At 41.5% G+C, this 13162-nt stretch overlaps 1 protein-coding gene across 35 annotated transcripts in view; it reads right to left on the bottom strand.

The window, feature by feature from the left end:
• Positions 1-13162, bottom strand: part of RBFOX1 (RNA binding fox-1 homolog 1) — a 2033710-nt gene that overhangs the window by 32725 nt on the left and 1987823 nt on the right. For 18 of the 35 annotated variants that reach the window (XM_072835700.1, XM_072835693.1, XM_072835699.1 and 15 more), the window contains one exon: positions 5022-5086. In XM_072835700.1, coding sequence (XP_072691801.1) covers positions 5022-5086 — 65 coding nt within the window. Of the gene's footprint in view, positions 1-5021; positions 5087-9756; positions 9800-13162 lie in introns of all 35 variants that reach the window. The other 17 variants (XM_072835692.1, XM_072835688.1, XM_072835695.1 and 14 more) reach the window with 1 other exon arrangement.

The following is a 13162-nucleotide window of genomic DNA, read 5'->3' as shown; positions in this document are numbered from 1 at the left end:
AACAGCCACAACAACAAAACCTTAAAAAAAAAAAAAAAAAAAAAAAAAAAGAAAACCTCTAATGGTAAATTAACTGTCCCATTCAAGATGCTCCTCTTGTGTTTTATAAGCTGACAAGCCCTTCACTTTTAGTCTATATCATTTGATAAGGACTCCAAATAAAACACTACATCATTTTAAATGCAATTATTAGCCTTCTTGTCATGATGACATTTCTCTATTGTTTAATTTGAGTCTAGGAGGTAAAAAGTCCTAAAATACATAGGGAGTACCTACACTAAATAGAAATCAACACAAATTATTTTACTTTTAGATCAAACTAAGGTTTTACGTAACAATTTAGTTCTATATCCTGTAGTCACACTTATGATGAAATATTATGAGGGTAAAGAGAGGTTCTTTCCCTATCTGTCCATGTGTGTATCTTCCGCCTTCCTTCTCCCTCGCTCCTTCTCTTCCTCCCTCTTTGTTCTTCTCTTTCTTTTCCATTCATGCACCCACACATCTATTCATTTGCCCATCTATGTATGTACATATGTATATTTCTATCGCTGTCACCTCCATAAATTTAAATAGGGGCAGACCGAATTCTCCATGACCTCAAACACATGCCTACTTATGCCTACTGAGTTTTAAGAAAGAACTACTCAATCTATTTCTCTCTGAAATAGCAACGTTTACTCATAGGTTAGGACTATCACATTTGACAAATGTTCTAGCATGTGGGCTTGTCACCACCTGGACTAGACCTCCTCGTATTAAGATTTACCTAGATATTCCTATGAGTTCTTTGTGAGGGCTTAAGGCACAGGTGTGTGTATGTGTGTGTGTGTGCTTCTGTGCCAGTGTTTATTTTAGCATATATGTATATACACACAACACATACACGAGTATATATATGTATTTCAAATGCAGAGAGCAAGATAATAGATATTATGGCATCTTAACTGGGTTTCTATTAAGTTGAGCTATGAAACTGCCAATATTCTATCATTTTTGTCACACAAAAATAGCAATTTTATATGACACGGTCTAAGACTATGTTTTCAATGAAACGTTACAATCTCAAAAAAAAAAGATAGAAAATAAAACAAAATCTTTTTGTCTCTTTTGCTCAGTCTAGGGGCACCTGTGCAGCTTGGGCTATGACTGTATGTCCAAAGCTCCTGATTTTTGGGGATCTTTAAAGGAAATGCATGTTCTATGTGAAAGACGAAATGGCCCCTGGTAACTGTCAGTGCAACGGGATCATTATGAAATTTCTGAGTGAACCACCCCATTTTGCTTTCTCTCTAGCTGCTGGAATCTGGTTCCCTTCTGCCCTAATGTGGGGGACATTCTCATGCACTGGTTGTTAGGAGATGTTAGAATGTTTAGCAAGCAGGACAAGCATGACAAATGTCTGCCTTTCTGGAGAGAGAACATTTTCATCAAAGCTCTATACACATCATACATACATCCCCAAACATTTGTGGCACAAGTCACTGAACAAGGAATGTCCCCTCCCACCCGCCCCACCTCCTGGTTTGGCTGCTCACAGATGCATCAACAACCAAGTCATAAAACACAACGAAACCAAGAGCCAGTCCATAAAGAGAAGCCTGCCCCAGGCTTAATTCAAGCAAGCCATTCATCGAGCTAATGTGATGGTGGACCTGTCAAATCCGGAACGCATCACGGACACATCAGCAACACCGAGTGGCATGCAATGACCAGATGACCGTCGGCCCCACTGCCATGCTTTGCTTGGTTCAAGCACAGAAAACAATCCCCCTTGAGAGTTTGGACAGTTAGGTTTCCCTAAGTCAAGGTGAGATTAAAATGAAGATTTGGTGAAGTCAAGTGCTTACCACGCATTTCCTAAATGCCGAGGAGAGATATTTGCCTATTCTCCTTAAATCTGTCAGTGAGACTATCAAATTACCTAGTCCAGACAGGTCTCTTTCTTTTGGGGAAATCTCTGCCCACACCAGATGGTCTTCATTCTGGAGGTCAGCAGTCAGAAACTCTCAGGGTGCTCCCAGATAATCAGCATGTGATCATTTAACCAAGAAGATGATGGGCAGGGAGTTGCAAGGTGCCCATCAAGGACCTTCTGGACCGTCCTGAGGTTACTGGAGTTCAATATTTTCCAAAGGTCCCTGAATCTTTAATTTGATGAGGGCTTAATTTGTGCTGATAAAAGGTAAAATTCTACCAACTGGGGACATCAGACTTCTTTTGTTTTCCACATGCCCGAAGAGTGAATCTCATGATTACAAGTAAAATTAGTTGCGGTTTCTCTTTTCATCAAGTTGACAACCAGTGAGCATTACCAAAACGCTGTCAATTCCTGCTGATTTCGCTTCCTAGTCTGAAGGAGTTGCTTTGGGTTAAGTTTTTTCTTTGTCATTCCTGCCTGTCTTCTAGATGAGAGGAACTGAGAATCTGTCCCTGCTGATACTACGCTGTGATCACGTGAAAATAAATTATTACACAACTGCCCTAGATAAATTCCAGAAACTTGGTATCTTTCATCAAGATTCAAAAGCTATCCTAATAGTTCCACATTTTTCCCCAAATACATGTCTTCTATCAGGGGAAGGGTCTTCCTTCTCTTCACCTGCTGACTGGAAACATAAGGAGATACCATCATGTCATAACTACGCTTTACAAACTGAACCAGAAATATCATTTTAAAGATTGTTTTCTGGTAATTTGCCTATTACTGCACATACCTCAATGCAATAATCCCATATGTGGCAAGTGTCTTGCTTATAATGAATAGGGCTAGTAATCAATTTGCACAGCAACCAAGAAGACCTAATATGTAAATTTCTTTCATGAACAGCAAGAGGCCAATTACATGAACGAGAGTATATTTACTTGGTTTCTTCCACTGAAACGATTACACTAACGTGGGAATTGTAGAGTCATTCAAGATTTACCAATCCAAGAGTGAGGGCAATTTTCAGAAGGACATGTTGCCAACGAGAAATCTCAATAATGTTAAAATAACAGGTTTTATACACGTACTTGCATAGGGTGCCCCCCACTCAATGCAGCAACACTCTAAGTTAATTTTCAAACAAATGCCAATGGAGATGGCCAGATTCTCCAGTAATTCTATTTAAGGACAGCATTAAATATTGTTTATTATTTTAAAAGTATCTAGATGGGTCTTATTGAAGAAAGCAATTTAAATTATATCTTTTATAATTAACCTTTTTTCAACTTGGGGGAAGATGCACTTATATTGAGAAGCAAGATAAAAATCCAAAGAAATAAATCCGTTTAAGATTCTTATAATTATACGGCAGGCTAAAGTTACTATGATTATAATTATACACAAAGTGGGTGTTTGAGAATTTAGCATCTAGAGATATTTTCATAAAAATAATTAAGGGTTGTAGATGAACCACATTACAATTGATACTTTGTGAATCTTCAATGTGCAGAGTTTAATAGCATTAAGACTCTTCATTTGTAGAATGAGCTCCAGGATTTCAAGATTGCCGTCAGTTTTATGAGCTTTATTGACTCTCTTTCCTAATCTGGTGTCAAAGTGTACTGAAGATAGTAACGTCCATAAAACATGTTTCGAGTCTTGGCAAGAGGATATTGGGTAACTGGATAATTTATGTGTTTAGAACTGCATCTTAACAATTGTTTGGATTTCTTTGGAGGCTCACTCCAGCCTTGAGAACTCATTAGGGCTGCTGATACGAAAACAATAATAACACCTACATACAACCAGATAGCAGATCTCACTTCTATCTCGCCAAAGAGCCATTTGTCACGAGTGTAGGCATGGGGTATTCAAAGTGCAGCTTTTAGGGTCCAGGAGTTTATTTTGCTTTATGACACCTCGGAAGAAATCTGCAGCTACATCGAGCTAACGACACATCTCGTGAGAAATGAAATGGAGCCGCAGAGGAAGCACACCACAGCAAACCGAGAGAGGAGCTAAGTCACAACAGGCCAGGTAGGAAGGAGAACCAGTGGCTGCTGACACTTCCCATTCGGGGGTCAAGTACATCGCCTGCTTACCTGTCTGACCCAGCATGCCTCAGCCACACATGCAAATTGTTACCATTACTGTTTTATTCATGAGACGTATTTTTAAATTAAAGGAGTCATTACCAAAAATAAGCACCCTCAATGACATTTGTGCATGCAGAGCATCTGAACATTCACATTTATGTCCTCAGAAAACAGAGCCAACGAGTTGCATTCAATATGGAAACGCACACTTTGTTTTTTTCAAGGCACCTACACAAAAATAGCTGTGGCTTGCCATTTCAGAAACCGAGTCATCTGTCAAGCCTGGGTAATGGGTAACGAAGCTCCTCCACCCCCCCAGCCCCACCCCTGCCATCCGTTCTGACTTCTGCATTTCTTAGACCCGCTCTGTCCCCTTCCACTGCCAGTCTTAACATGTGGTGCGCATTACGAATACATGTCAGTTTATCTTAGTAGGATCGGACACTGGGCACTGCTGCAAAGAGTGAATCTCCATAGGAATGCCAGATACATCTCCCCCATTCCTTTGTGTTGGGTTTTTAAAAAGGCAATGGAAGGAATGCTCTACTGGGTGTAAAAAAGTCATAAGAAAGGGAAAGGGGGTGCTCGCAGTTGAGGAAACCCTGTAGGATCATCTTCTTAGGTGTTCTTCCTATGAGTTAGCTGAAACCGTGGCTGCTTCTTACACAGAAGACCGTGGCAAGGCTGTACAGGGACTGTATGTGTGTGCATGCAAGGTGTGCTGTCACAGGGATTGAGAGATCTGAAAAGCAGCTGTACTTGCAAAAAAACATAGCATTTTGTGTTTTAGCAGAGGGGGGCGAGAGTTTAGGAGGTTCTAGGCTTGATCGTTCATCCTCCCTCTCTGTGGCACCGTTTACCTTCACCATGGGACCTGATTTTGGGGTGCTGCCTCCCCAGCAGTCATGCACTGGCACCAGAACCAGACGAGCAACTCGTCTCCCACCAGCTAAGTTTGTTTCCAGGTAGTTGTCAAGCAGGAGAAGGGAGACTCTTACCTGTCACTGTAGGCAGCGGCAGTGGCAGGGGTTGGCTGGGCGTAGCGGTATGCAGCATAACCACCCTGAAACGCAAGGAGAAATCTGACTTAGGAATGCAGAGGAGCCCAACTCAGGGGCGCCCGAACTGTGAGACCACACCAGAACAGCAGTAACCCACATCTACCAGTCTAACGTGGAGGTTAATGAAAGCTTAGTACCAAAGCAGAAGTACAAAACACACTGGAGAGACAGGGGCTTGGATACCAACCCCAGCTGGATGTTAAAGGTTAGCAGGTGTAAGCATTTCCCAAAAGAAGAACCCAGGTACCCTTATAAAGAGATGTACCTAAATGGTTAATGGTGATCGTGTTGGGTGGGAAGGATTACGGGGGAATTCTCTAAACACTCTTTATACTTTGCTGAACTTTCCAGATTTTCAAAAATAATTTTGCTTTACCTTTACTTCTTAGCTACTAACTTACACTTTATTCAAACAATCCTTGATCACTTCCTTAAAAATCAAATATAGGTTGAGCTAAGGCCCTCCTGTCTTGCATTTATATTTACTAAAAAAAAAATAACACTTTGATTGAAAGTTTATTAGTAATCTCTTGCATATGTAGCTGTTCAACCACTGAAGCAATTAAAGAAGACTGCATTTAGCTTCCTAAATGTGGCATAATTATTTAAAAAACACGGAATGGTGAACACTTGTTAAAAATTCTGTCTTTTCTGCTAAAGATATCACACTGGTTCAGATAGGGAATTTGTTTGGTGTGGAAAATATGATAAAGCTTTCTAATTTGTAAATAAAATCATTAAGAGAGGAAAAAAACCTGAAAAAAATAATTAACATTTAGTTGCATGTACCAGTTATTGCAATTGTTCAATTAAGCAGAGGACAAGCAAATGGTCATATTTGAAAGGAATTGTGTTCAGTGGAGCATTGATTATCAAACTGTGAAAATAACTGAGCTTCTTGCTCAGCAGACCACAGTGATACATCAACCACTGTCGAATGATCTCAGCACAATTAACAAACAGGATCCAGTCTCTACTGATAACGCGGGGACCACTCGGGTTCTAATTAGAATTCACAGTCCCATAATCCTCTGAAGGAATGGTTTTCACCCTTACCACAAAGGGGGAACTTGGAACAGACTGATGTGTTAGAGGACTGCCCCCACCCCCAACACCAGAGTCACTCATATGTCAGAAGGGATCTAGCAACAAAATCAGGAGTGAGGGGGTACGTTACGCTTAGCTTCGTGTGTAGGGGACAACAAAGTGGTAAGACAAGGAGACAAATGCTACAGAGAGCATCTTTCAACATGTAGACAAGGTGGTCTCAATAATCTGTTTCTACCCTCTTCTAGCAATAGCTAACTTCCAAAACAAATCTGCCACCACTCACATAGCAATTCAAAAATCTAGTATGTCCTTAAAGAAATGTGTTCTTTGGATCAGCCCTGGAGAAGGCACCATCCAAGACGTCCTGACAGATAATCACCAATCATTTGGAGCCAGTATTAAAAAAAAAAAAATTCTCCCTTGAAAAATAATGTGGAAGTTTAAAAAAAATGAGGTCTTAGCCAGACACCACCTGGTGTTCCAAACACCATGTTCTCTAATTAAGAATGGGGAAACTCATTAAATGTGCTAAGGAGTTGTAAAACCAAAGCGGTTGTCACACCAGCACCAAGCTCAAGATACAGAATGATGGGCTGGGGGGAAATTAGGTCATCAGATTTCTGGAGTCATTCTTTTTATCTGCTTGTCCATCTCCTCGGCTTTCATGATGTGTCTGGAAAGACACAGGTGTGCAGGTGTGTATATTAAACAGTGAAAAAAAATGTGTGTTTATTCTCTCCCAGAATAAAGAGCAAAAGCCATTGCAAAGGTATTTGCATCAAGTGCCACGTAAATCAATCATGATTTGGTGACTGTGGATTTGGTTCTAGCAAAGATTTCTAGCAACGGCCCCCCTCCCCTTACAAGCCCTCTATGTTTGAACTCTGTATGTGTCCCCAGCTTTCGCGATAGTTTCCACCAGTGAAACTGGGTAGCGAGTTTGATAAGTGGAAAGAACAGCTGTGGTGCAAAGAACAGATACCTAAAATGAACCTCGCTGACTGCCAGTCGATATTTATTGTATGATCCTAAAATGGATGTGTGTGCAACTGGGATCCTCGTGCACAACAGACGTGCTTGTCTGTGACACTTTGGGAAGGACCCATCCTCTCCATTATTTTCGTATGACTTGGCCATTTAGACAAAATGAGGGTGTGTTTCTACACGAGACAGGCATGAATGGCCAATGCCCTGACACTCGTCTTGGATATTTAGGAATCTGTTTCCGAGCATTCCCTACTTAAGACTCAAGGTCATAGTGTGAAGTCTGTGGAGCCATTGGAGAGATTCTGACCTTGAACAGTGGTCTCCTTCCTGTCCAGTAGGCCTGTTGGTGGGGATGGCAATGTTCTCATCTGTGCTGTGCAATACAGTAGTCACCGGTCCTAAGTGGCTATTGAACACTTGAAATATGGCTGGTAAAACAAACTGAATTTTTAATTTGGTTAATTTGAATTTACATGTCAAGGGCCACATGGGGCTGGTGGCTTCCGTATTTAACAGTCCAGGTCTATATGATCCCTCAGATAAGTTATAAGTGGAAAAGGAAAAGGTTCAGGTGGCTTGATACCAGCACACCTATATACTGCATTGTCTCCTTTTGCTATCTTTCTTCTGTATGAAATCCATATTAGGGGAATAACAGAGTTGTGTATTAACTCTGTGTATGTGTGCATACACTGTAAAATGATCAAAAAATACAAATTGCTTTAATTTGCCTTTCTAACAGGTGACTCTAATCAATTTTATTGCTCCATATTTTGCAGCTCGCTGAGCATAGCCAGAGCTTCTGCAAGGTTCTGTGCTAATGTCTGAAAAAGGAGCGCTCACCTCCATTTGCTGGCACCAAACCATGTTCATGCTGAAGCCAGTCTTCCTGACCTTAGGACAAAAATGTGCCCTTGACAATGAGATTTCTCCCACCACCAAACTGAACGGCAAGCACAGCATGGTTCTGTACTCCCTCCTCATAAAACATACTCATTTTTTCACATACTGGGCAGCAAGCTATAAATGAGACCTTATATAAAATATACATTTTAAATGGCCGTTATGGATTTCCCCCTCTGCCCCCATCACCAGAAGCCGCCACAAAGATCTCAACTCATTGTGTGAAACATTTCCTTTGCTAGTGAGACCTCTGGAGGTTGGGGCAGAGGTTATTGATTAAGGACCCCTAATGGCGCTCCAACAAAGCGTTTTCAACATTGCATTTCTTGGGGGTGCTAATAGTGGTAGGAAAGGAAACCTTTCCATGACCAAATAGGTTTGGGAAATGCCAAAGTAAATGAAATGGACTGGGTTCCTCCATCTGTGGAACTTCCTAAAACAATATTGACAAGTGCTATAGATGCTCAGGGCATCTCAGAGTCATTTGACCAAAAAAAAAAAAAAAAAAAAAAAAATCCGGTTTTACTTTAGAGCACACTTTTGGAAAAAGACATTCTAATATCCAAAAGACTTAGGAAGAGAGGCAAAATGTTTGTGTGCTGGTGGGGATGTGACAATGGGAAGGGCTCAGTGTGTGTTTCTCTTCAGCTTAACTGTATAAAGTAGCAATGGGCTTAATTCTAGGCAGAAGCCTTTCCATTTTCTGAGAAGACCCAAGGATCTCACTTTGTGCAATCTGCAAGGTGGATTGGAATATATACATAAATATATATATATAACTAAAACAATCTTTATAAGAATATTTGCAAAATGAAACACTTGAGTAATCGCTCCCTAATTCATCGGCATACATTCGGCTTTCTTTGAAGTGTGGCAATGAAAATCAGTTTTCCTGAAACGTAAAAATAAAAGTTGATCTTGGGAATTTGAATTATTTTGTTCTCTCCTATATCCAAGTACCCCCTTTTCACACTAGATTTCTCATTAAAACTTAATTCTCGTGGTTAAAAAAGAATGTACTTTCTTAATTGACTTAATACAGAACAAAAATGGGAATTGCATGTTACAGGGAAATCCATGTAATAAAACTCCCACTGATCATCCTTAGTTTTACATTCTTCCTTCATTTTGTTTGACAGTTTTCATGTTGGCTACAGACCATATTGGGAGACTCGGCCAGCTACACTCCAATGGACGTGTTGCTCTTTTTTCTTCCTACAAATTAGTTCATTTGGGGGTTGCTTCAGTAGTGAGTAAAAGGGTTGAGAGCTATAGCAATAGGTGTGAAATAAATTTATAAGAAGCTACAATGAAACCAGGGTAAGTCATGTTGGCTGGGCTGACCCTCAATGCTGGATGAATACGTTTTTTGTTTGACCATTCCAGTTGACTCCAGGAACCTACCACAATTACCCAGACAGTTGACACGATGAAACCTTACAAGTTTTTGCGCTGAATTTATATTAATTGAGTCTAGATACATTTTAAGCCAGCAAATTTACAGCCAAGTCAGACCTCCATTTTGTACACTCAAGATCTAGTCAACAGGGGAAATCTGAGGGTGTGTATCTCTATCCCAGAAGCATTCACATCGAAACTGGAAAATTCAGTTAAGTCTTTCGTCTTCCATGTTAGAGAACATATCCCCTCCCCAGAATTGTCTTGTTAGTAGGATTTCACAGCAAACCCACAATCATAGTGATGAGTTTTTCCACCAGTCGGGATTTCATACCTGCAGCAATTTATTGCCATACACAGGCTCTTGATACACTACTCTATAAGGAAACAGAAATGTAATGTTTTCAATGCAAAAATGAAATAAATAAAAGAAAATGCATAAGTCAGACAGAAATTCCAGAGCAATTCATGTACAAGTTTGCTTCCCTTACTTCACAAAGACCTGAGACTGACCCATCAAACCAAAAACAACAGCAGGTTTTAGCTGCAGATCTCTGTAACCCAGAGTATCAGGAAGGTGAGGGTGGTGGTGGTGGGGGGGGGGTGGAGAGTCAAACCTTACTGATCGTATTTGTGTTATAACTTGTACTTATTTTCAAAGAAGAAAAAAGGATACTTTCATGGCTTCTTATCATCTTAAGCATAATGTAACAGCTCAAGTTAACTCCTTCAAGTTTCTCTCTTTATCCCATGATTAGAATTCTCTGGAATACCTGAGGATTTAGCTTTGGTGCCTAATTACTGAGGCAGTTGACAGTACACAGCAACTCTAGCTGTATCAATACCTTGGTTTTTAAAATTTAGCATCAAAGAACAACAGAGCGCGCAATGAATCTCGTGACTTAGTGAATCATGTTGAAGCTGCCAAAGTTCCTTTTAATACATGTGACTGGGAAACCTATGTGCACGTGCCACGTGTCTAGAGAAGCTGCTGGGAATATATCGTGGGCACGTCATGACTTCGTTCAAGTCCAACACCAACATGATCTCAAGTAGAACCCCTCGGACAGACTGGGATGCAATTTTTGGATGTGAGCATTTTTTTGGGGTGGGCGAGCCTAATCTTTCACATGAGTGGTTCCAGTTTAGAGTGAATTTTTCTAGGTCCAGGGCAGACATTAAGGTGATGGAAAGCCGCGAGATCTAGGGACCTGCCTTATAAAGGTGTGTGTTTATGGATCTATATCATCTATATCTATAGATCATCTATGTCTATATCATCTACATCCTCTATATCTTAATCTTTACTTGGCCTTAGATTTAGTAAATGTAAGCCTGTGGACCTATGCCTGTCCACATCCTAGGTTCTTCTCTCTCTCTCTCCTATTGCTTATTTGAAAGTTTCAAGTAGAGATACTGTTTCCTGTGACCTGCCCACCTCATTACCTTATTTCTCTTCTTCCTCCTTTCCTTTCACTGCATTTCTCAGAGTGTGGTTCAGTGAGGGCGACAGCATTACTCGGTGTGACTGGAGCCAGATCACATGGGCTCAGGCCCCAGGGTCAATGAATGTTTCTGGACAAAGCATTTCTTTCTTTCTTTCTTTTTTAAATTTTATTATTTTATTTATTTATTTATTTATTATTAATTAATTAATTAATTTTTGGACAAAGCATTTCATCTCTTCTCTGAAGAAAAAAGTTTCCTCCACTGAAAACAGAAGTGGAGGTAATGGGTGGAGGAAATTCCTGCCCACCCAGGGCTGAGAGGGGGAAGTGAGGCAGTAAAGGTTGAGCATCTTGTGCCACATAGGAAACACTGAACCCCTTGGTGGGCTGACTACTGCCCACTTGCCTACTGCCACTTGCAGCTGGCTCCCACGGAAAGCGTGGTCCCGGGAATAAGGACTTGGTGTTTTATTTGGAGAAGTGTGTGCTTCAGTTACACATTTACATTAGTGAAATGAGGACACCTCTTTGTTTTAAGATCCATGGATGCCAAAAGGACATGAATTCAGAAATAATTGTGTTTTAGCCAAGATGTCAACCAGGAACTTGCTATAACACAGAATTCAAGAATAATGTAAACATGCATTGGAATCTCATGGAGACATACCAGCCAGGCAGCCTCACGGCTGCTTGGACTGCTGGAAAGCTTGGGCTTTCTCATGAAAAGGGAACATTTTTATCGTATATCAGTGTTTCTCTCTTTCTCGGTCTCCTCTCTCCCCACCTGTCTCCTCTTCTCTTCTGCCCATCGCTCCACTATCTTGCTCCACTTTCCACTGAGTTAGTACCTCCTTTTGAAACAGCTCGATTGTCATGTCTTTATTTCCATGTTCAATGGTTATGTTTTGATCAAACGCCATACCCTTGGATAGCTCCCTGAGCTGGGGGAAGACAAACGTCTGGCTAAATGCAGCTAAGCCACACTTACTTTTAGCTCTGTGGCCAATTCTGGTCTCGTGAGATCCATAGCTTCATTCCTAAATAGAACGGATTGCTCTGTAGGCCCAGGGCACTTAGTCCTTCCACTTCAACTTTCAAAAAGGTTGTCCATCCCATGGATCATTACTGCTATTATTTATTTATTCACCTTGACTCACTTTTTCATGGAAAATAAATCATTTAAATGTGTATCACTAAGCAACCATGGCTAACTTATAGATTTGATAGGCTAGTTATATAAGCTGAATTTCGTTCTTTTGAAATAGAGAGAGAGAGAGAGAGCGAGTGTGTGTGTGTGTGTGTGTGTGTGTGTGTGTGTAGCATGTCCTTGGGTGGAAAGGACCCTCTTTTATACTGTCCTTCCTGACTTGGAAACTCACTACATCCTCTCAGATGAGTGGCCATCCTCACTGGGCCTGAGCAGAACCCCTGTGGCCAGGGTCCGAGCTCCTCCTATAGGACTGGGCCCCTGAATAGGATGCTTTTTCTGTGCCCACAGCTCAAATGAACTTCCCTGGTTTTTGCCTTAGCTCCTAGCTCACAGCATCCCACAACCAATCGAAGCCCTCTTGCAATTTCAGGGCATCTCTGACCACCTCTCCCTCTCTCCACAATCCTCGCTTCTTTGAAACATTTAAGAAGGAGCTCATTCTACACCAGAGGCAGAGGGCTGGCCAGGTGCAGGGGTCCTGCAGGTCTTTCAAATCCCACGTGCTCCACTGGGACCGAGAAATGCTCAAGGGCTCCAACAAGAGGTGGGTGGGATGGAAAGACCTTGCAGGACAGAGACAAGGGGTGAGAAAACAGGTGCAAAGAGGAGGCCATGGTCTGGTGCGTGTGCTCTGGCAGCTTCCAAGGGTGGACGGCGACGGAGTGGGAAGCGCTAGAGGCCAGCCTGCTGGTGCCATCCTTAGACGTAACCAAAGCAGAAGCTCACTAGGGCACCCAGCAAACTTAAAACAAAAACGGGATGTTTAAGCCCATTAGAGGTGACCTGTGTGTCTAACACATGTCCCAGGACCTCTCAGGATTGCCCTAACGCTATTTACTGTGCATGATTTTTAACAAGCTTGAAGGAGCAAGCCAAACACTTCCTTTAAATAAAAGAGACCTTTGCATGCTTTCCTTTAAACCTTCATTTCTTTAAGAAATGGCGCACTGGGGACAGTTCCAGTCACACCAGTACCGCAAGGGAGGCAGGGGTGGCAGCTTGAAAGATCCCACTCAAGCATGGAACATACTTCGAGCCAAGACCAATCCTGCTCCATAAACTTGCAAGTGCAGGAAATATTT

Source organism: Canis lupus, chromosome 8 (assembly GCF_048164855.1).
Source record: "Canis lupus baileyi chromosome 8, mCanLup2.hap1, whole genome shotgun sequence".
Taxonomy (NCBI): domain Eukaryota; kingdom Metazoa; phylum Chordata; class Mammalia; order Carnivora; family Canidae; genus Canis; species Canis lupus.
The sequence above is the reverse complement of the archived record's forward strand: the minus strand, read 5'-3'. Positions and strand labels throughout refer to the sequence as shown.